General features: G+C 33.8%; 1 protein-coding gene and 1 long non-coding RNA gene across 8 annotated transcripts in view; one reads left to right on the forward strand and one right to left on the reverse strand.

The window, feature by feature from the left end:
* The window catches only part of LOC106458166 (nucleolysin TIAR-like), a 281,791-nt gene that overhangs the window by 179,751 nt on the left and 76,350 nt on the right, over window positions 1–25,690 (forward strand). For 6 of the 7 annotated variants that reach the window (XM_013917630.2, XM_013917631.2, XM_013917628.2 and 3 more), the window contains one exon: window positions 12,949–13,006. In XM_013917630.2, coding sequence (XP_013773084.1) covers window positions 12,949–13,006 — 58 coding nt within the window. Of the gene's footprint in view, window positions 1–12,948; window positions 13,007–21,699; window positions 21,911–25,690 lie in introns of those variants that run through there. The other variant, XM_022384309.1, reaches the window with a different exon arrangement.
* LOC111085490 overlaps window positions 20,475–25,690 on the reverse strand; it is a 17,701-nt gene continuing 12,485 nt past the window's right edge. Inside the window, exon 3 of the long non-coding RNA XR_002610326.1 lies at window positions 20,475–20,488. This is a non-coding gene — a long non-coding RNA (uncharacterized LOC111085490). The remainder of the gene's footprint in view (window positions 20,489–25,690) is intronic.

The raw sequence follows: 25,690 nt of genomic DNA on the forward strand, positions 1-25,690 counted from the left end.
ATTTTCAAACGATTTTCAATACCTACTTTGGTTGGCATTGTGATCCGTATAGCTAAATGAAGCAGTCTAAAGTAGGGACTGAAAATCGTTTTAAAATCTGACAAACTAGTATCGCTTTACTTGTTAGTGTACTTTTTACTGTAGCATTTATTTTGTTTTGGATACTTTTTATAACAACTCTACGAATAACCAAGGATCCCTACTTTCCGTTAAGATTTTTTCCTGTTTATTTGTTCAGTTTTATATGTCTATGGAATGCACACAACATTAAAAGTTATAGCTATCAGGGATATGGCTATACTGAAAGTTTATACGGTAGTTAAAACCACAATCACAAATTTATAAAATTTATTCCTTACTTTGTCTATAGGTAAGTGTATAAAGCTGCCAAATTAGGGATTAAATTTTATAAATTTGTGATTGTGGTTTTAATTCTTGTTTAATTACTTTTGTAGCAGGATGCCTATTTCATTTTAAAATTCATAATTTTTAATACAATTGTTTGTTTACTTTTATATGTTTTTCCTGTATAAAGTATGTACTTTACCTTTAGAAACTGTCGCGTATCTATCCATGGATATGTGGCGCCATCCGTTGGGTTGAAAAGATATTTAAGTACGAGCATGATATGTTCACCATTTTAAAAAAATCTGTATATATTTATCGGAATATCAAAAGAGAATACCCACAGATCAGTCAAGTAAGTTGGAGAAATCTTGTAGGGATAGTCGGAGCTGCCTAGGTGCTAGACCCTCTAACTTGATCAGGTAAGTAGGTAGTAGACGAAAAAGTTGCTGTTTTAGAAATTTTTGAAAACGTTTACCGAAAACGTTAGCCACCTTTTTAGCGTATTATTAGTATATATGCGCATACACGTGCTCGTATATCTAATCACATAACCCCAGCAATGCAAATGTTTTTGTGGTATTGAACCCTTTAAATAATATATTTAAATTAGCTTAACGTGACTTGGAAGTGATATGAATAATTCACGTGCTAAGGCCCAGTATGTAATTGTAACAATTGCATGTTAAGCGACAAGCAGTGTAGATGTAAACCCGTAACCAGATGTATATTATTCCAATCCTTCATCCAAACTAGCACGTTCAGTTCGGGTAATAAAAACTGAAGATTTCCGTGATTGTTTAATCAAGTGTGTTTTGTTGTTGTTGTTACCTTCTGTATACTATTGCTTTCGCTGTTGAAAGCGTTTAAATTTGTTCGGGTTTACAGGCAGAGATAACACTATTTTGTCACCGCGCTATTATGTATAATTTGAAACAGTAGCTACTATCATTTTGTAACAAACACTGATTGAGAAATCCAGTTCATGCAGTATCACGTCCTATCACGACTCACGTACCTGAAAGTTTTAAGATTATTAACAGGGGTTCATTGTATTCTTAAAAGTAGTTTCAGCAAGTCTGATAAGGAGTGAAGTTTTTTGTTTTTTATGCTATACCTTCTCTGAAGTATAGCCGTTGGTTTGTGTTTTATCTTCAAAAACGTTATTCTTCCCCCACTTTAAGAAACAAATATCTCTAGTTGTATTTGTTCAACCATAGCATTTGGTGAGTGGATATTATTCACGAATAAAGTAATTTACTTGAATGTAACTCGATATGATTAATATTTCCTTTATTTGTTTGAAAGCACCTCCCGAATCTTGTTCGTATAAGTTAGACATGCTGATATTTCAACCGATTTGTTACATAGGTTTTCAATTATTTTCATTGTTCTTGTTAGATCGCACACTTAGCCAAATAAAGCAAAAAATTCATGGTTCTCTATAAAATGACCGTCAATCAAGTCTTTGCATAAGTGGCACTTCAATCAAAAATTTCAAAATAGAAGCCGGTAATTTGGAAAATTGAAAACAAAAAGTGTATAAAAAGCGAATTGGCGGTAATTATTATATGCGGACACGGGTGTGAAACCGTTTTTTTTCTTGTTTTTTTTCAATCTGGCCTAAAGTTTATTTATAATAGTATACATTTCTTTGTGCCATTTTTTATTAGTATATGTGTGAGTGTCTGTGATTGTGAGTATTTCTCTATGTCTTGATAAATGGCAACAGGATTTTAATCTTCAACCAAACATTTATAATTTTCTTATGTGCCTGTGGGAGAAATATACTCAATTCAGCTCATCAGCGCTAAAAGTGCTTATACTTCGATAATTAAAGATGATGCATAACTGTGAAAAATACACTAATCTCAGCCAGTCAGCGCCAAAAACGCTTTTAATATGAAAATTTAAGTGATGCTTATGTGTGAAAATCTTCGTAGGTTTTAACGGCGGATAACTATCTATCTCGAGCTTCAGTACTATAAGTGTGTGCGTGACGTACATGAGTATAATTAAAGTTTTAGTGTGATCATTTTCGTTAATATAAACTGAATGTAACGAGACGTATTAATTTTAATTACGGTTAAGTTTTCAGAAAATAGTTGTTTTGAAAAAATATGAATTTATTTTCCTTGGCTATATTAATTGAAATGATGCCCCCTTTTATCTTTTGTAACGAATTTGTTATTATATATTTATTTTAATGTCAACGTGTGTTTAGATTAAATTTATGTTTATAAACATACGTAACATATACTGTTAAATATTTATTGCGAAACTCCCACCTATTCTCCAAAGTTGTAGAAGATTCTCGAGAATAAAAATCAACAATATATGTGTGTACGAAAACACTTAAATTGTATATTTACGTAATCTGAAATTTCTAAAACGCCTCCATACGGCTATAAATATAACCAACGCAACGTGCCATAGAGAGTATATATTATTAGTTTGCTATAGTCAGTGTGCTATCAACTTCGGAAGCTATAACTGTGATTATTATAACGCTTATCAATCGGAAAACTTCAGATATTTGACCAGGAGCATTTACAAAATTCGAACATTACAACTCATTTAACTTCAGTGGATTCACATCGGACATTAATACTTTCACGAAAACATTACCTAACATCATCGGTGAAACTGTAATCGACGTGTGATCCGCGAGAACTACAGGGCTAGCTAGCTCCCTACGAAGTGAATTGTACCTATATCAACTCGTAATCAACTCGCTCATCGTGAACCTTCGATAAGATATCGAAGAAGTTCCAGACTAGAAAGAAGACTTTATATTGCTTGTAAGTTTATGAAACTTTTGTTTATAAATCATTGTTTGTAATAACTATTTGTAATAACTGTTATTGTAAATTGCATTGTTGTGTGTATATTTAACGTATTTGTGTTAAAAAAAAGAGGAAAACTGTGTGTATCAATCACGTTGGCAAATATCATAAACTGACTATATATCGGCTTTTACTAAACTACTAAATTTAAATTATCAGTTAACTCAATTTCAGACCATTTGAAATTCCAATAAGTAACACTTTACACAACTTCTTATTTAACAACCACATTGCTTATTTTCTATATAAAACTGTTTCTAGCAATTCAATTAAAATCTTGAAGACATGGACATTGGAGTCTCCCAAGTGCACAAGTAAGGTGTATAGATAGACAAATCCATTATACTCATCTTATTAATATGCGGAGTAAACGGCACTCTTGCCACTAGAAGTCTGCTAGTGGCCATGTCTTTTCGCTTAATCTACTCGATAAACCGGATGGCATTGAGACTAAAGGACGAAGTATGTCATTGACAATTCTCTGGCCTACTGATACTCATTATAGAATACATTTTATTTAATTCCCATTTATATGCTTTTTTACTGGAATGTGGAATTTTCTGAATTTGTTCTGATCAGTTCTACTTGGGAAAGTTATGATCATCTAACTGAGATATAAGAGGAACCAATGGACATTATACCGTTGGTGAAGTAGTTCTTAATGCTTGAGAAGGATTCAGCTTTTTTAGCATCTGCAACTAGTGTAATATTCGATCGCCTTACGTTTTTTCTTTTGTTCCTTACCGATGAATGAGTGAAATATTTTCATCGGTTCAGATAAATATTGGGGCATGTAAAGTTATCTAATTGGCTTTCAGGCAATTGCTAGGTTTTTTTTTTTATTTATTATTATTATTATTATATGGAAAGCCTTTCTCGAATGAACTTAGTAACCAGTTGCCTGATAACCTGTATAATATTATTCAAAAAATACAATAATAACAACATATAAACGCTGTAATTTATCAAGCTGTTCCACATGTAAACCCTTTTTAGCGACACATTCATTGGTATCACGAAGCCCTAGTATTAATTGTGTATTAAGCAAATAAATATAAATATAACTCTTAAAAATGTCCAACAAGAAAGTTAATTTTAACATTTTGAGGAAAAAGAGCTTGTAGCAGCGCCTCCTTACATTTAATGACATTTAACTACACCATAATATTTTATAGGTATATCATAGTAACCTGAAAACTTCCAAACCTTCTACAGAGGGTTATGTATGTTACATTAAACTATTTTGACTATGCAAATTAGCAAGTCGCATGACAGCAACAGCCAATATAAAGTCGTTTTAGTTGATTGAATTGATCAATTCATGTTTAGTAATTTTAGTTTGTGTTCAAATATATGACAAAGAAAATAAACAGGCCAAAAACCCATGCATCAGAAAAAGATTTTTCTGTAAAACTCGCCATATGTAAAGCAGTAAGGATGCTTTGTGGTCCTCAGGAGAGGGATAAACAAGCTATTGCAGTACCTAAATTATACCCATCAGGTATTTTGGTTTCACAGTCTTCATCTCTCATTCATGTGGTTTACCTCATAATGGCACCCAAGGCAATGATTTGTTCTAGTTAGCCGTATTTTATAGGCTTATGCTAAGGTCATAATATGACCTCTGCTAGCTGTTACCTTAGTTCTCCGGTTTTGATCTATTGATCAACAAAGTTTTCCGGCAAAGCTAATTGGCCATGCCGAGAAACAAAATTTACAGAGTGCATTTCAGTTTCTGTATTATTTTTTTTGTTTGGAAGTTCATAAACTTCAGGAAGTATATTATACATAACTCGAAAGAAACATTTTAAAGTAGATAGTCGAAAACCAAGTGAAATGGAGCAGTGCATTTGTAATAAACACGAAGTAGGTAAATATTAAGTCTGGATTTATGTCCTAAGTTGTATGTCGTGTATGCATACGTAATAAATGAATGGCCACATAAAAATAACAAGATATTATCAGTTAGTGAAAAGAAACTGCTAAAAACTTTGAACTTTAAAACTTGTTCTCAAATACCAGTCCAGAGAAAATCTTGGCAGTCTTGGGCAATCGCAGTTTATCATCTAGTATCATTGTTCAATTATTTAATGTGTTTTCTTAATACTCTATCTACAACATATTACTTGTATGTACTCGTGTAATGTTATACACACCTATGCTTAGTTGAATCATTTCGAATAGTAGTGTTGGGCATATCGATATTTTTCAAAATCCCAACATGTTGACATGTTCATTTTTCTGAACAAAAATCTTCAAGTAGATACCCGCATAAATGTTTTTAATCGACTTTTCAGTTTCAAAATATTTAAATTTTTATTTTCTTGTTCTGTGTATAGTGTTTAATGGGATCTATTATGTATGCCTGCTTATTATCCATGCATATTCTCATTCTCTGTGTATGGCTTTGCTTCAAAATCCCCTATCCATCACAAAAGCAAGAAAGAATGGTGCATTCGCCCCCAACCCTAACACTCGCTTTTATTACTTACGTTTGTACTCTTATACATTATAATTATCAAGTAATGCATACATTTTTGTTGTAATTTCTTACATTGAAATAAAACTCTTTAATTTTTACTTGTAAATATTAATAAACAAAACAACTACAAAAATTAAAATATAACTGTACCCACTTCATGCATACTGTACCCGGCACTACGACAAGGAAGCGTTAAAGGAATGTAACCATGACATTTTTCTTCAATCGGTACTCGACGACGTTATTCCTCCTGAATTTTCGTTATATATCGATATATAAAAATTCTACCGCCCATCACTATCGAATAATACTAGCTAGTAATCACCTGTATCACTATAAATGGACACGTCATCTACTTACAGACCGTGTACTCACCGCCATATTGTCTTTGGACATATAACAGAGAAGACGATAATATAAGCTGTGATATATTCGTAAGCCATTTATGCAATTGAGTTTTATAATATTTGAAATTTCAATTATATCACTCAAAGTATATTTGATCCTAAAACTGTCATAAAAGCATTAGGTGTAATAATGGTAATACTGCTATTAAGGTTAAATATAACCCAGAATTAAATACTATAGACAAAAAGCTCAATAATTACATTAATAATAATAATTCCAGTAAAGGGTGAAAAGTTTGTTGTGGAGAAATTCGCGCATGACTACTCGAGGGCTATCTGCGCTACTCATCTCTAATTTAGAAGCGATAGACTAGAGGAAACGTAGCTAGTCAACATTATCCATAGTCAAATCTGTGATAGAATATTGGGATTAATGGTTACATTAAAGCGCCCCAATGACTGACGGTGATGGGATTCGAACCTGCGATCCACATTTTGCGAGTCGAATGACCTAACCACCAGGCCTAAAAAGAAAAGACGCGAAAGTTAAAATTAAGTATTTGTTGATAGTAGTGTAACGTATGTTCATAGTTTTGTTGTATTTCCTAAAAGGGGGAACTGAACCTGATCTAAATAGTTTTATTTCAACAACTCCATTAAACATAAATATTGTATTTTTGACTACTTCTCATAGTAATCCTTCATTTTTTATTAATTGAAGCTGTTTATACTACTAACTTATCTCTCTCTATTCGCATCAAGAATCCTTATAGAGGAGACAAGGAATTGGTAGAAATCATAAATAGTTAAAATATCAGCACAAGCACATTATCATCATACTTTAAATTTTAACCAGACAAATTCGATTAAAGTTTAAGTCTGGTATTTGTGATATATAAAACTTCAGTGACTGAAATTACATACAAAACATTTAACAGCTCAGCTTACTGTAGTCGGTAAAACATATTCTGATTTATATGATAAGAAGGATTCTTAATAAACGTTGAAGTTCTGCCACTATAAAAGATTTGTTCTTTTCATTCTAAAGTAATTGGAAAATATCTGATTACTTTTATCCAACCTTATATGTTTGATATTTAACTGTACGTTAGAAGTGAATACTGTACTACATTTTTTTTATTAGAAAGCTAAGAAGTTGCACTCGGACCACATGGAGTTACACGTGAACACCACATTTTAATATGGAGTTACACAGACACACGTGTTTTAATATTATGATTAGCTAGTAACGGAGTTACACAAGGACAACATGTTTTAATATTATGATTAGCTAGTAACGGAGTTACACGTGAACACCATATTTTAATACGGAGTTACACGTGAACACCAGTATTTTAATACGGAGTTACACGTGAACACCATATTTTAATACGGAGCTACACGTGAACACCATATTTTAATACGGAGCTACACGTGAACACCATATTTTAATACGGAGCTACACAGACACACCGTGTTCCAATATTATGATTAGCTAGTAACGGAGTTACACAAGGACAGCGTGTTTTAATATTTTGATTAGCTAGTAACGGAGTTACACAAGAACACCATGTTTATTTTGACTAGAATGTTGCGGAGTTACGGGGACACGATATTTTAATATCTTGTTCTTTTAGTCGCGGTGTCGGAGAGGATCTCGCATATTTCGATAATTGGAGTAGAAAATCGCGTAGTTACGGGAGTGGGTGAAACACTACGTGTTTGAGCTATAAAGTCATGGAGTTACGTGGTGCTACTAATCATACCACATATTTTAACATTTGAAATTAAAAAATGGTTGTAGTTTATATTTTGATTAATTTCCTCACCAAAACGTGAATTTTAGCGAAGAAAATATGATGTATAAGCCTAATCTATTCTTTGATTCGCTACTCTCGCTGCAACAGACTCATCAGTGCTGCTAGGAAGAGTGAGAGAATAAATCAAGTTGGCTTCATATAGTTTTGGAATGTACGTAGATCATTTGATTCAGATATATAGTTCTTGATACACTAATAACTTAAAATACTTTAGGTGCCGGGTAACTTGTAGTTGGACAATTATATGTCATGATTTCATAAATCCTAGTAGAAAACCATGCAACTAGTGAGTGATGTCCCCGATTTTAATAGCCAGAATTTCTCTACATTGGTTTAGCTGAGGAGCAGGTTCATCTGTAACTGGAGTATCATCTCAGATCATTTTCGACAAAAAATTACTGCATTTGCGAATATTAAAGGAAAAAAAATCAAAATGTGAAAAATTATAATGATTTACTAGATGAATTGTCGTTTTTGTCTATTCATAGCAATGTAATCTTGCTCTGACTTATAGTACACTGATATCTCTTATCGTGTTTAAGAAGTCAAATCATTTGGCACTTCTCGTTTTCATTTTATTTAGCGCCTTTTGAAAACTATTCAATCACGCAGAAATACTTATTAGGCATTATTAACTTCAATTATAACTTGTTTTCTAAATTACGAAAAAACAAAAGTGTGAAATCAAGATTTTTTTAGTGTAGGTCTAAATTAATTAACATATCGCTAATTCTCAAAGATTGAACAATAAACGACCCGCAATATTTTACTCGTTCAACTTGTTTTTTGGTAACTCGATTGTGCTTCTACCAGAAGATGGACTGAGCTCAGCCCGAAAACTCCTATTAGAGTTGAATGAACGTAATGAACTTACATAGAGAACATTTTAAAATTCTCACTAGGGCCGACAGTGAACAATAACTACGAACAAAGAGAAGTCTATAGATCAGTAGACTCAAATCGAACTTGAACGAGCAAAAAAGTTTCGATTCGTTTATTATAGTACAAGTCTTCTTAGCTGCATTAAGTGAGAAAATAAAATATATTATTTATATGTGATCATAAAACTATGTTTTGAAGTATTTAAACTTAAGTAAGTGACGTTACTAATAGTTGACATCACAAACAACTCGTTTGTTGTTTTGTAAGGACAACTAAAAGATGTGACTGAACTACAAAGCGTTTTAGATGGTTCACCAAACCACACCTTGTATATAAAAAAACAAAACAAAAAAAACTGACAGTATCAGTGTATCATGTACCCAAAATAGGCTTTGGTTAATTTAAACCACTTTTTCTTTTAAAGAAAATCTGAAGTATGTTGACGTTTTGAATAGTTTCATGTACTTCTACTTGTATAGTTTTGTAAACGACGTTTCGGACTTGATGAAGAACTCAGTACAGAGTCCGAAACGTCGTCTCCAAAACCAGGTAGAAGGCAGGAGCCATCCATATGAAACTTTTGGCCCACGTTATTTATTTCAACAAAATTTTCTGATGTTTTTGAAAATTAAATGCATTGAATAATAAACAAAACAGAAATTAAGTAGCGTTATTAACATTTATTATTAAATGTAGATTTACAAGTAACTATTTACAACAGGTTTTGATTGCTACACGAGATTGACCGAATCTTCATTAGTGAATGCATGTGATGAAAAAAGACTGAGGATGCAACACACATTTTTACGTTACTTTTGATAGACTTGTCATGTAATGCTGTTATTTTTTTATCATAATAACATTTTAAAGACTTTTGGCAAAGTATTTTAAAATATATAACACTGAGCAAAAACTGAGAGAGTGAAAAAAAGAAAGAGCTACAGAAAGGGGTCAAGCAAATAAAACGTCAAGCTGATATACGGTGTATTCTTGCTATTTATACAGATATCTCTCTCTCATTCGTTTGTACCTTATTTTTATCTAGAAGTGCTATGCTTTACGTTTTTGGCGTATTTATTGTCTTGTACACCAAAGCACAAAGTGGTTAGAGGACCAATTTGAAAAGTATAAAATGCTTGCGTATATATGTATATAATTTAATTGTTTGTCCCTAATGCTGCTGACCATCACTCTACATTGTTTTCAGCGAGTGGGATGGTAGCACATACGTTTCCTGCCTACATTGTTGTTGTTTTTTATAGTTGAAACGGATAGCTTGAGGTGTAAGATTGATCGGGATTTCTTGAGCAACCTAGTTCGGACTATTGCTAATTATATATATAAGGAGTGGATGTGAGCTGTTCTTATATTTCTAAATATATTTACTTCTTTATATATTCCCTGAATCTTGCTTTGTTAGACATACTAGCTTACCAGAATTCTTTCGAATCCTGCCCACACATTTATACCCGTAAAATGACCCGTTATTTTGTAACAAGCATGATGAAACTCCAGTGTCATTTCTTCCATGTCATATTTCCTCCCTATAGCCTGATAACTTTTTCGTTTACTGCATAATTCTCAGTCTTTAGTTGTTCGATCTTCTACATTTTTGTAAAGGTTTATTTAAGTGGGAACTCGGTCATCATTTCATCTTATTGGCCTAAATATATGAAACTTGAAGATGAAAGCGTAATGTTACGGTATTACAAGAGGCGTAAATTTTCGTCTTCAACTAATTTTTAGCCAATAGAGTATGTTTCTTTCTCGAATTATTGTTCAACTTGTGCAGTGTCGTTCATACGTTAAGATGTTATGGAAAAAAGTTACTGAAACATAAGATCATTTTTTATGATATGAATCACTAGAACAAATTATTGTTTCCAGTGCAAAATATTGTATAAAAACTAGTATAATGGCTCTGAGTTTTTGATGATGTTTTTTTCAAGTACAAACTTTTATCTCATAGCTCCGTCGTATCTTGACTGATTTGAGATGTAATTACAGGTTTGGATTCAGAAGGTCAAACCCTTTCGATTGATGTATTTGACCATACCCAAGGTATCATAGATTAATTTACTTCAATCCTGCCTAAAAGAATTTCATTTTGAGAATCGGGTGGTAGAGATGAGTAATAAAGTCGAATCGGGTGTACGCGCGACCCATGTTTGGTATTGCTGGCGCACAAAAATATAGCTAATAAAAAAGGTCTCATAGATCAATTTACTGTAATCCTGTCTAACAGAATTTCAAGTGTCTCTATTATTGAGGATTTCCTCTTGTTTTTTGACAAAATGTAATGCTTTTCCTGTGCTTTCTTGGCAACTTGTTACTCCATCTTTGCGATTTACTGACAACTGATTATTGTTGCTTCTCAGGTTGTTGGAATCTACCTCATTATTAGTTTCTGTTTCTAAGATATAAATTAATGCTTGAGTTTCGACATGTAATATATAATAAAATTGAGAGTCAGTAACTGAATTATCTGTCTTGCATAGATCCAGTAGAATTTGTACATTAAAATTAGACTTCTTTTTTTATAGGAGAATCCCTTATTTTCAATTCCGATAGGTTTAACAACTAGTTCCATGTATGATTCCGACTTCACGATATGAAAATAATCTGTTATGAATAGGAAGCTAAAACTGCACTCTAGTCTAGCTGCCATAACCAAAGCCATCATCGAATACTTGAACAATATGGGTCATCATCTAGGCAACGATAATGAAGAGGTGAATTCTGGCTACTTGTATTAAACGATGAAATATTCTCACATGCAACCCCAAGCGTTTCATCTTGTCGTTACTGATTCCATTAGGCACTTTTTTCTCTTTTTTTTCTTTTTTTTTTCTTTATTTGGGGGGGGGGGGTGATGGATTTAATCAGTGGGACGTTTTCGTCGGTAGAGATTCGGAAGTAGTGACGAATCCCCTGAGCTTATACGGCTTATTTTACAGCCGAGAAGCCTCGCTATTAAAATTCTTGTGGACAAATCTTATCTCTGTATATCTGGAAGCGCCAGCGATTCAGTTGTCTGTACTGCAAAACACAGCTCTCTAGAGAAACATTACAAAGTTACATCATAAACAAACGTCCACACAAATAATAAATAAAAAAGCAAGACGAGATAGACATATCTTTGGCTGCTTAGACCAGTTTATTTATATTGGTGTGTGTGTGTGTATGTAGAAAAAAACCGTTAACAGATGAAACATAACCAGTTGTTAATTTAATAGGTTTTAGAATTGTCAGAGTTTCTATGGGTCTGTGGAGGTTAGAATAATGGTAATTCTTGCTTGCTGACCACCAAGTAGAGGTCCTTGTGAAGTACACCCCAGACACATAGATTTTACTAGCATAGTTTTCCTTGTCCCCTGCGAATTAAGTTATCTTGATAATTTTCACCAGTATGTATCTCTTAGAGCTATAAAACTGAATGTTTTATGCTACTGAAGTAAAAATAAATAAAATAAATGCAACAAACATTCGAACTTCGCGAGTTTAGTGGCAATTATACGAGACTACCAAAACAGCACCGATTTTTACTGGTCACTACCAATAAATCATTAAAGCTCCTTAACAAAGGTATAGTTTGGCAGAGATGATACGTTTTAGTGAATTTTTAATTCCAGATTAACAACGAATAGGCATTCACATATATAAATATGTTTGTTTTTTGTGTGTACGTACATATGAAATCTTAGCAAATTAAAACCGAACCCAGAACCATTTTGCGAACAGACCATTGACATTTTCAAAAAATAGACACAAAAAACAATGAAAGTAGAGAATGTAAAAAAATAGGAAAATCTGTTCGACAGAAAAGTTATATTCAGATGTGTGAAAATCCTAAAAGTAATATTTTCATGGTTCTAAAGCCATAACAACTGGTGTTTACTGGTGGGAATGTTTCTTGAAATGTGTAAAGCCTAGTTATGTACCTAATTTTTCTGGAGATTGGCGCAGTACTTGTGCAAACCACAAATTTCTGTGTACTGTAGTGTCTTCCTTTTGCCACAATATGTCGTATGGTAACATAGTAAGTAACCTCGTTCTTAACTTATTCTGAAAGACTGATAACAGTCAGATGTTAAATACTGGCCCCGTGTATCATAACCTAAAACTGATAGTTTGTTTCTAATAGGCAAGTTATTAATTTAATTGTAATATTGTAACATAAAGACAGAAGCATTAATAGTTCAATCTCTTGTGTTTTTGTTTTATAGGAAATGAAGGTCAACTGGGCGACTTCACCCGGCAATACACCAAAGCAAGACACAAGTAGTAAGTATTTTACATTCTCGTTTTCCTGGGAGTAGAGGTGTTTTTTTCATTCATCTATTTATGCATAATGTTTCAGTTTACCTATTCATGCAACGTTTTTTCTATAGATAGATAGGAAGATTAGATGTGCACTTTTAAACACAGCTTCCAAATACTTTGAGACAAATGTTATGCACAGTGCTGCAGATTTATTTTCACCAGATCGAATTCACAAAGCAAAGGTTAAAGGTCATGGTAATCTGTTGTGTCACAAACATCAAAGCCATTATCAAGAGTGCATAACCTTGAACATTTCTCACTGTCGGGTGACTTATTCTGTGCAAAGTAACTTTTACAAAACATTTCTCGACATATTTTAATGTGTAAACTGCAAGCAATGGAATTGGCTTTAGTCCTTTCGTACAGGTAGTGGCCAAAAAAATTTAAACACCAATGTAAAGTCACTTAATAGGGTGTAGGGCCACCACGTGCGGCCAGTACAGCCTGTATGCGCCGTGGCATAGAGTCTACTAGCGTCTGGAATTCTGCAGGAGGAATGCGACACCACTCTTCTTCGAGAAAGTCAATCAACTCACACCTAGTTGATGGAAGTGGAAAACGCTGTCTCAGACGTCGTTCCAGAATATTCCATACATGCTCGATTGGGTTCAGATCTGATGACTGAGAAGGCCATGACATATGGATAATGTCAGTGTCATGCTCCTCAAACCATTGGGCGACTACTCGAACCCTGTGCATTGTCATCTTGAAAGCCCCCCCCCTCTCTACAAGACAGAAATGTTGTAACATGAGGTACCATCACGTAACGATTGGTATCGACCTTGCCTTCTAAGGGTATGAGTGCACCCAAACCATGCCAGGAAAATGCGTTTCACACAATTACGGAGAACCCTTGACTGTTGGAACCAAGCATTCAGGGCTGTAGAGTTCTTTAGGTTAACGCCACACGTGCACTCGTCCATTTGTCTAGAACATGGTGAAGGATGTGTCATCTGACCCGCATCACATTTCTCCACTGCTCGGTAATCTATAGCTTGTGCTCTTTGCACCACTGGACTCGCAACATTGCATTGCCAGGTGTGATGAGCGGTTTTTGCACTGCAACCCGACTATGGTATCCAGTTCTATGGAGTTCTAGGGGGGACTGATTTTGATGAAACTGGCTGTTCTCGCCTCAGGTTTAAATTTGCAGTTAATTTATCTGCGTTTGCTAGCTTGTTTTGCCTTGCAGTTCGAATTAATCCACGCACATCATGATCCTGGAGTATGTGCTTCCGCCCACTGTTGCCCCTTTGCTGATGATGTCTTTCCCTTGGAGTTCCATGCTGATACCATCTTAGACACCGTTGCTCATGAAACATCAGCAAGTTGAAATGTCTTGGTCACTGAAGCTCCCGCCAAACGCGCCCCGACAATCACCCCTTTTTCAAAGTCACTGAGGTCTCCTCTTGCAGCCATGCTAGCCATGATTATAGGCAACCAGGCCTGTCCAGCATTTTTATACATGACCCTATGCATGCTAGAATGTTATTTGCTTAATTAATGGACGAGCTTTTTTGTAACCTCTGCATTGCATATACTTGTTGTCCCTCATTTATCCAAGTGTTTCAATTTTTTTTTTTTTTTTTTTTTTTTTTTTTATCCACAACCTGTAAGTTTACTGAAATATCTTACGCCTGAAAATCTAAAACACTTTGTTTACGGCAAACCTTTTGTGATATTTTCCCAAATTATAGTTACATACGAAATCAGGGAACTCAAGTGCTTTGGTGTAGTGACACAGTCCTTCAGGTTCGGGAAAAGAAAAAAAAAGTGTTTATTCAAAGTGTGTACGATAAAAAATGTATTTATCACGAACACACTGTCAACATACACAGATGCCTCACGAATTAGCAAAGCTATTGCCAGTGTGTAGGTGTGAAAAGAAAGGGTACGGGGCAACTGATATATATAATGTATTATTTCTATTTAAGCAAAATCGGCTTTATGTATGAGAGTACCTTAAGAAGCATCTAGTTGTTTAACTAAATAAAAGATTGCATTTAATTTCTACAAAGCAATCGAGGATGTAAGATATGGAATATCTGTATTTAAAAAGAAGGTTAAAGCATAAATTATCTTAACAATCTGAATCTTCACTTTTGAAATCTCTGGATTCAAAACTGTTTATTATAAATTCCATAGAAGAGATGTTAAAAATGGATTGAATATAAATTTTTCTAAACAGTTAAGTTTGATATTTTTTATTTTTTTATGACAAGCCGCCATCTAAATAGAAATGTCTATAAAAGAGGGTTAAAGAACACATTAAGAGAAAAACCGCCCAGCTTAATTTCAGTCACGAACTATATGAATTTACTACGTAAAGGCCTGCGGTAGACAGATGAAAAGAAACATTTTTAGGTATTTTGACCAACAGTAATATATATATAAATTCCTTTAATTTGGTTGTATTCTACTGAACGTGGAAGCTGTGGTGAAAATGTATGCCATTAACTTAACTTGCCCTTAAGTGGCACAGCGAACTTACAACGCTAGAAACCGGGTTTTCGATACTCGTGGTGGGCTGAGCACGGATAGCCTATTATGTAGCTTTGTGCTTAACTTCAACCAAACAAACAAGTAGCTGAACTTTTCATTTGTGTTAAGAATTTAGATAGGTCTGTTATGTCTTGAGTGGTAATGACCCGATGCAATTTCAAACAAATTGAAACGTTCTTGAATTGACAAATAATTTTTTTATTTATATAGCTTTTACTCTTTTATGTTAAATAAGATAATTTAAAAGGAGAATAGGGATCGTCAAATGTACAGAAACAATGTGAATCAAAATACAAAGATTATATTTTCAAGCCTACAACTGGGGACTCTAAAAATGTAAACAAACTAGGCTGGAAATAGCGTCTACATTATTTTCTCAAGCTACAAATCCTTATTCTTGACCCCATGTCTACAGTACTTATCGATTTTAATGAATTTTTTTCAATGACGGAAAGTGAATGACTTAGAGAAATGTTTCAGGGCGAAAAAACGAAGGCATTTGAATTAATTTTAAAACTACCCAATGACATACTCAATACTGCATTCACTATTATTGTCCAGGTTTGATTAAAATATTCGTAGCCGTTTTTTCTGTAGCGACTTTTAAAGCTATAATCAATCATAAAAAGGCTGGAGACACTGTTATAAATGTACATATTGTTTACTCTAATAAAACAAAGCGATTCCGACCAGGTTAACGGTGTTTAAATGGCTTCTACATTTCTGCAATGCTTGAATGACTTCGAAGAGCTTATGTTGGTAGTGAAGAAGAACTTATAGAAATTTAGAGAGTGGAAATCCCTTCTTTCAAGAATCAACTTTAAAATAGCCCTACTCCCTTCTCAGGAATTTGTTTAGTAGCTGTGCATACATTTTGGCGCAGTATACTTAGCCGTTTTAGCTGTAGACTTCGGTGTTTGAATGGCTTTGAAGAATCAACATAAAAATAGTCCCATAACTTGTGCAAGAGTTTTTTAGTAGGCTTTCCCAAGTTTGAAAATAGTATTCATAGCCGATTTTTTTGTAGGCTTATGAAAAAAGAATAATAATAACCTTATTATAATGGCCGTAGCGTGTATATGTATATCTATCTATGTATGTGACCGAAATAACAAATACGGTGTTGCTCTATCTGTTGAATGGCACCCCCAAACAAAACCCATAAACATTTCACACTTTGGGTGTTCAAGATTCGGACAGTTACACACACCGTAGTTATTTTTCTAACAACCATTTCTTTATTAGAGAAAACAATTTTGAATAAAAGTACTCTCCTCACAACAAGAACACGACTTTCGCTAGGACTATACGTGAGAGTTTGATTATATCTTTATTGGTGTAACTTGTAAATATATTACTAAAAAATGGAGTTCCTTAAAAAAAATATTATTTCAATAAAGGGTACCACCTTTAATAGATAAAAACATAACAAAACACTTTTCCCGTGCAGTACTTCCCAGAAAAGCTTTTTTTTGAGAAAATGTTCACTTTTCTAAATTTTTATCAATGAGGTATGAATAGTACGATTAGTAATTATTAATACAAATAGCCGCCAGTAGGTGGGCGTTTCTGCTAGTAATAATAATATGAAGAACAATTGGATGAATTTCGTCTAACAATTGGAAGATCATCTTTTTTGCTAATATCAACATTTTAGCAGCCTTAGCCATTGAGATAGAATGTTTGGATTGTTGTTTCAAGAACAAGTCTGTTTTTAAGATGGTTTTTGCCCGTATGTTCTATTAGAATTTTTGTGGTTCATGATTAGAAATTAATGTATACTTTCAAATAGACCCGAATTATAATAGAATGATTAATATGTATGAATGTATGTGGTTGCACTTATAAAAGTTGTTTTTCGAGAATTTCAGTTAACCTATACAACTTATAACCGAGGTTCGATCTTCAAAGGAGGACGCCCTCGATTAGAAAACTTTTCAACAATTTTTATTTCAGATCATTATTTAGTGTCATGTATCAAAGATTGGATAATATCTGATCAATATCTCAATCAACTGATGGATAACCAAGAATTTGTGTGTGAAATAGAAGTTTGATTGAATTAGTGGCAATGTCTTATTGTGTTCGTTATAAATAAAAAGCTTGCAATTTTCGCTTTGACGGGTTCTTGTTATTCATGGAACCAACATATTAGTTTTAATACATTAAAAGTATTAGAATGTAAATGTTTTTAAACCGTACCCCTTACTGTTAGTAGAGTTTATTTAATTCTCACATTTCTATAGCCGTGGTGAAATAATCAGCTCTAGGTTTCATTCTCGAATGTTACAGCAAGTCTACTGGTTGTATTTGTTAGCTTGGTGATTCAATGAGAGGCATCGATTAGGACTTAGCCAGCCTCGAGCATTTCTTCACTCAAATCAGCCATTTATGTTAGATTTAGTTGCCACCACGGATCACTCGTTGCTCTAACATTTCGGGAAATATACTGACATTTATTGTGAGTTTGAAGGCCATTGGATTTCAATCCTGTGGCAGTTAGCTTTGCTAGGAGAAACATCGTCAAATTGTGTGGCTTAGCCAGCCTTTCTGAAACCTTCAAATGAAATATATTCGACACAATTCGTTTTCTGGGTGCTTAAAAGGTATTCGGGAACCATTTTCTTTGTTCAGTGTTAATTAGTGGAGCCAGTTACTTTTATGAACGATCTATCCAAATTCCTTCCCATTGAAATCAAACAAGGAACGTTTAATCCGTATCTCACATCACATTTCTAAAGTATTGGAAAAATTACGCGTGATTGTTAAAATTTATCTTCGCTGTAAAACCTAAAAAATTGATAAGAAGGGAGTCTTGAGTGATTTGTGTGGTCTCTAGAATAAGCCTTTTCTTTCTTTCTTGGCTTTACTTTGTGCACATGCAATACTAGTTTGTATGCATTAAAACAGAGATTTCAAAAGCGCTTGACTAATGAAAACGAAAGATGTAAAACTTCTTTTTGTAACGGAGGAGGAAATGTTGTGTAGAAATGGAATAATTTCTGCTGCAGCGTTCTTGATTATGTGCTTCCTGTATTGATAAGATCAAGTGAATATTTTTTTCCATAGTTTCTGCTGCTGAGAAGATAAATTTACAGGAGCAGCTACTGTGCTTTCCAGCTAAGAACATGGCAGTCATCATTAAGTGACAGTTCAATCTAACGCGTTGCACAGTCAGTCTTCTTGCTTGCACACATTTCATCAAGGTCACATCATATTTTTGTTATATAAATTGCTTGAGACAAAAGAAACAACGTCTTCTCATATGTTGTACCGTAATTTTACTTCTGATACAAAAGCCGAGTGAAACGTAAATATTCAATTTTGAGCGCTCCAAGGAAAGAACATTACAGCTAAGAGAATACCCATCAACAGCTTCCAGTACAATAAATCATGTGTATCAACAGTGGAAAATGGAAATGTGCAATATATCTTGTTTGATAAATATTAGTATTTTATAAATTTTCAAACTTTGTATCTCATTGAAGTTTATATAAGATGACGTACCCGACCTTTATCCGGGTTATGAACTTTAAATAAAAAAATGTGGGGGGTGGGGGGATGCTCTATGAAAAGTAACGCAAAAATCCTAACTTTCACCAATTTTTTCACATAGTATATTAATAACATAACATATTGTTACAATACTCATTACTACCTCGCCAAAAGTTTTATATAAGCTTCAATAGCTCACTACGTATATACTTAAAATATGGTATACACTGTACAATGGTCAGGATGAGTTTGTAGGAAGAGGTAGCTATTAGAATATGGTATACATTGTACGATGGTCAGGATGAGTTTGTAGGAAGAGGTAGCTACTAGAATATGGTATACACTGTACGATGGTCAGGATGAGTTTTGTAGGAAGAGGTAGCTATTAGAATATGGTATACACTGTACGATGGTCAGGATGAGTTTGTAGGAAGAGGTAGCTACTAGAATATGGTATACACTGTACGATGGTCAGGATGAGTTTGTAGGAAGAGGTAGCTATTAGAATATGGTATACACTGTACGATGGTCAGGATAAGTTTGTAGGAAGAGGTAGCGGCTACATAGTGGCGGTAGGAGTGCTTTCTGTTACCCTCTTTCAACACACACTTCTTAATGTCTTTCCACAGTGTTTCACATGATTAATTAATTGACGGGCATTGGCCGCAGAAGTATCTTATGGGCCGAAGTTGTAAGGTCACGAGTCGAAGTAGGAAATTGGTATAACTTAAGGAAAGGCTCTTCATATCAGCGTTTTGGTGGCTGTTGTAGTATCAGCTTTATCTGAGTTTATGTATTATTGTGATAATGGCAACCTTTTTGTTTTCATCGCATTCCTTCATAGAGAGTGTTAGCACAGTCTCTGAGGTATACAAGACGTTCATGCGTCCTCCCCCACACTGTGTGGGTGTTGTGTTATAGAAACTTTAATGTATGTGTATGTTTTCTTAAAGTAAGTCCACATCGGGCTATCTCCTGTGTCCAACGACGGGAATCGAACATCTGATTTTAGCGTTGTAAATCTGAATAATGCTGTCCCACTGGACTGCAAATTCAGGTTTTTTGTTGTTGTTTGGTACAAGAACGTGGCGCTATCTATGATTATAGTTAACGTTAACTTACGCCAAAGATAATAATGCTCAATAACATCAATAATTGGGGTGGAATGGTTGTGATTCCCCCCCCCCCTCCCCAATTAACATGCCCCTTGTTCCAAATTATCATCCCACAAAGTTTGGTTGAGATTGGCCCAGCGACCTAGGAGTAGTTGGATAAGAAACAAACAGATGTTTGTAATATAGATAGATAACAAATATTTTAAGCAAACACCATATAATTTTGATGAGAGGGCATTACTGCTTTATATAGAACGATTGTGTTTCTATTGCAAAGTGAAAGTGACAATTGAAAAAAGAATAAATGTTAATAGTAACTATGCTGTGAATTCTAAAGAAGGATCTGGATCGTGAAACGTTTCATCCACTTAGCCAAAGAAATACATAAAACTATATATAGATAAATTATAAAACTGTTTGGCGTTTCTTTACAGTTTAGTGATAAAACAATTCTTTTGAATAAAGTCATTTTTTGTAGAAATGGAAATGGTGGTACTGTGAACTAACTTCTGGTTCGTGTAAATATCAACTGCGTCAAAACGAGATAAATACTGGCAGTCTGTTACAGTACTTGCAGTAATAGAGAAATAAACTTTGTAAGCGCAGGTCACACGTTGCTTTTATTCAGGCCCAGTAAAGTGACATGTTTAAATGCTGCATGTTTGATATTTCAGTCTAGTGAAGAAATATTTAAGTTGCTTTAGCTAAGAAAATGTACTTGATGAAGCTGGAGAAATTACTATTTTTATTAATATCACTGAGAAAGTTTGCTATATCATTTACTCTAAGACAATTTACTATTTAAATTGTTCTTTTAAGTAAAATTTACTGTTTAAATTACTGTAACTGGGTAATTTGCTGGTATGTAGCTGTTTCTCCAGTTGAAAGTGATTTTCACTTGAGGACCAGAGATGGCTATGGGATTGTTAGTTTTCTGTTCACCGCCGTTTACAGTTGACTTCAGTTCACACTTACTCGGTGTCGAAGTTCTCTTATCTGAGATTACTTTATTGATCATAGTGTGATGGTTGATGGTTAGTTTAGAGAGGATTCATCACCTGAAGCATTTGAGTTTGGGCTAAACAACTGAAAGTACTAAACAAAGAGGTATCAAGTGGATATTGTGAAGTGTTATAGGTTTCAGCCGCTACTGTATTTAACTAGTTTTATATCGGTTAGTATAAATGTACAGCACCTCGTATAGAATCTCCTTTGTATTTGTACTCTGAAACTTGTCATTGATTAGTTTAAAAAACTAAGCTAATTGTATTATTATCATTCAAGCTATCTTACAAAGCTATTTACTGAAGTTTAACAGAACTGTTGAAAAAGTCACGGGTGAAGAGAATATTGGCTACAGCTTTGCGTTTTCCATTAACAACTGTCTTTTATACAAGTGAATTAGTGGTGCGCCAAGCTACAGCCAATCGGTGAAGTCACGTGGGGAAAGGAAGCAGTACAAAGACGTGGAGAAAGGAGGTAGAGTGCTATTTGTTGCCAACAACCATACTGGCTTAGTTCCACACACATCAGCATCCAGTAGTTTGTAGCCGGTTCATGTATCAGTATGAAATTGACAGCATCCCCGTGAACGGCGGCTCTCTTATCTCATCGTCAACAAGTGGTGTCAGGATTCCGCTGTTTGTTGGCCCTATCGCTCACTGCTTCCCCAGCCAAGTGCCAGGGATGAGCACGGCCTTGTTGGTGGCAGCGCCCAAACCGGATGTCCGACCCGATCCAAAAAAACTAGCAGGTGAAGGAGCATAATAGTGGAGCAAAGCTAATGCTAAAAATGAAAACATCTTATTGTTTAGTAGTTTTAAATTATTGGACATCGTTAGTAGTTTATTGTAAGAATGTTAACGTTAGTGATTGAATTTCGGTGTGCATCTTATCGAATGTGTTAAAGTTTTCTGGTAACTGGTATTATGAGTTAACTTTAAATGTTGGTTTACAACTTGTCTTGTATAATTAAACTGTTCCTTTGTCAACGGGTTTACTGATTAAGTATAGAGGATTATGATTTAAAATTTAAAATTTCAACCAAAGTCAAGCTGTACCTTAAGCTCTTACAGTTTTTTAGGGCTAGTAACACCAAAATCTGTAAAGCTTAATAATAAGACTGCATATAATTTGAACGCTACTTTTAACTGAACCAACTCGAGTTTCCAGTAAGACGTTAACACCATTGTAACCGCGGTGTTAACTCTTTATAGGACGCTGTAGATATTCTAAATGGTCAATCACTGTTCAAATTATTAGCAATTCTTAGAACTTACGAGTGAAAGCAAAGAAAAAAATGTAATAATGTCATTCACATGACATCTGTCATATCCAGTGCTGGCGAGCCTTTCGCCCAGTACCAGGGCTCATCGGGCTGGCTAGGAATCGGCAAACATAATAGTGGTCGAGGCACTATTTCTATCATGTTTCGTGAATAACAACTGCTATACTGTGTACCTGATTGGGTAACTGAATTGTGATTATTATCAATTTCATAGTAATTATTAGCAGTCCTAGTATTAGGTATTGTACACTTTCTTTTTATAATTATTGGTAGTTATTAGTGCTAATCATCCACACTTTCACAATACATTATTTTGACAAATGGATTTCAAACAACAATCTAACCATACTGTGTATTTAACAATACATTTATAACAAGACAATGATCTTGTTTTTACCTTGGTAACAGCTAATTGTACTTTTTTTCTTTACCTAATACATTGAAGCGGTAGAATCCAGCATATTTTGTCTGTGTTATTGTTGTTGTTTATGAATATGGGTTTATTTTGTCTGAACTAGCGTATAGCCAGTCAAAAATGATGGAGCAAGTTCTACCACCCCCATCCCATACTATACCATAACCTTACATTTCATAGCTAACTGAAGTAAATAAATTTTGTGAAATCAAACGTGACCAATAAAGAGGCAGAAAAGTGCAATCGGGGCAGTCAAACGCCGTTAAATTCCTTAGTGAGCCAATCAAAATTAAGATAATTTATGAAGTGAATTCCTGGCGTATTCATAGAATAATTTTTGGTAAAATCAGTTAGGTTAATATTTAGAAAAGCCAGTGCGTTTTGGTAACACTACGTTCCAACAATGGCTTTTATGTAATTTGCTTAGCAACAAAAGTATAACCTAATATTGTTACTTAGCATATGTATTAAAAGTATAAAATGAAATGTACAGACAACAAACTGGAAAAATATTTGATTTCTTAATGTAGGTTGATTAAAGAAGTTTATTTTTTATTAAAAACGTTGGTGATGTAACAGAAAATAGCTTAATTCAGAAACAGTTTAACTTTAAAATTGAATCGATATTTTTACTTTCATGATAAATTTTATACACTTGGCTCTAGGCTAGGTGATCTCGCACTACGTCTTTATTTTAGGCTTATTATACCAACACTCACTACACTTAAAAGGTTTCACGGCCCCCTTGCACCTCGTCACTGAAATCGTAATGAGCAGACAGTAATCGAACTATTCTATCTGGATAAATGTATTTTGGCTTTTATGACTCCTCCTATTTCGAGAAATTAAGCATGACGTGACACATACTTACTTTTATATAGGTTAGATATACCATGATTAATCTGGTGAAACTATAAACTTAATAATACTTACTTTTGTTCGCAGTTTTAACCGTTGCAAGTGGTAATTTTCAAATCCATTATGATTGTCGGCATTGAAATAACTATCAGCGATGACTTGTAAAGTTGTTATAAATCCTTATACACTAACTGCAACCTTCCAATTATATTGTTATCAGCATTGAAATAACTATCAGCGATGACATGTAAGGTTGTTATAAATCCTTATACACTAACTGTAACCTTCCAACTATATTATTGTCAGCATTAAAATAACTATCAGCGATGGTTTTTAAGATTATTGTAAATCAATATATGCTAACCGTAACCCTCCAACTGAAATGCTTTTAAAACGGATGCTGCTGTTAATGGAGTTAAAATGTGTAATATTTCTGCCATCTTTGCAAATTAATAATAATAGTTTTCATATTAACCCCAACTAGTCGTTATTTTTTCTCGAATTTTGATTTAAATCTATATAAATATAATAGTACTATCTGTTATATGTTCATGTAACTACTTCGCAGGGTGGATCTAAAATTGGTATGTAGCTTCATTAGGTCCATATGGAGGTACATAAAAATCTTCAGTTTTGGATTTTCCATTCTTTTAAAGGTATTTTTGTGTTTTTTACCAGTATTTCTCCCCCTGTTGATGGATCTTCACCAAATTTGGCAGTTTTTATGGACGTTTTTGCGTTTTTTTATAATTACATACTAGGGAAGCAAAATTTCATGTCCTATAATAACCTTTCATTAATCATGAATTTACATAACATCCGTCCTTCAAAATATTCTATTTCATTCAGTGTTTGTAAACATGTATTTGTGTAATTAATCAGTTTCATGAACACTGGATATTTTATTGTAAGGTTGACAACGGTAAAAGTGTTTGTTATTATAATGGATATTATTAGTCATACACATATCGTTAGCATTATAACAGATGTCATTATTATTGAGGTTTAAAATCAATAGGAGAATGTTAGTATTCTATCAGGCCGGGTCTAGGATAAGAAAATCCAAGTTTGAATGTGATTTCTTGCTTACAGCAGATGGTAAGTTATAAAAGTGGCTGTTCGGTTAATAGAAGCCGTGTAAATGGTGGGTACTGCTAACTGGTTGATCCTCTCTTTATTCTGCAATTCTACATTAGGCTTGAATTGTTGAATCTTAGGATCTTTGATATGTCCATTTAACTCGTATATTGCACAAGTTGCCGTTCAGGTTGGAATATCATATAATTATTGTTATTGTTGATTTTCAAACAATTTTACATTCTACGAGATCAGAATATATTTTGGAGAAGAAAATTTGCAAAAACAGTAAATTAAATAGTTATTTAATTTATTATAATGTCATTAAGGCTATAATGATATGTAATTGTGCAAGATTAATGACGAAATTCAAGAATGTTTATTTTCTTTTTGGTTACTTCCGAAAGTTGACTTTTCTTTCTAAAAAGATTCAAGGTTGGGAACCAGTTGTTTATATTATGTGACTAGAAAAATATCTCGGTAATTAGTCGTTGATGATAGTTTAATTAGAAACGAGTGTTCATAACCATTAATTATATATGGTTAGAAATAAGTCATGGTAAACAGTCGTTAATAATGGCTGTGGTTTCGCTAGATAGTAGATAGGGACAGTGGATAGGAAAATTATTCATTCTTTTGCATTTCTTAAAATTTCGTATCGATATCGTACATGCTGAACAATTAAGCTGAGAAAAATTTATTGAGAACAAAAATATTTCCTTTTGTGGGGAAATTTTATAGAAAAAACGGGACTTCCTTTATCGACTGATTGAAAGAAATATTTCAAAGATAGTAGCATGAACAGAAAAAAAAAGCACAGAGAGAGAAACATTTATGAGTGTATATATATATATATATATATATATATATATACTATTGTTCTAGTGTATTTTTAC

This window comes from Limulus polyphemus, unplaced genomic scaffold, assembly GCF_000517525.1.
Source record: "Limulus polyphemus unplaced genomic scaffold, Limulus_polyphemus-2.1.2 Scaffold423, whole genome shotgun sequence".
Taxonomy (NCBI): Eukaryota; Metazoa; Arthropoda; class Merostomata; order Xiphosura; family Limulidae; genus Limulus; species Limulus polyphemus.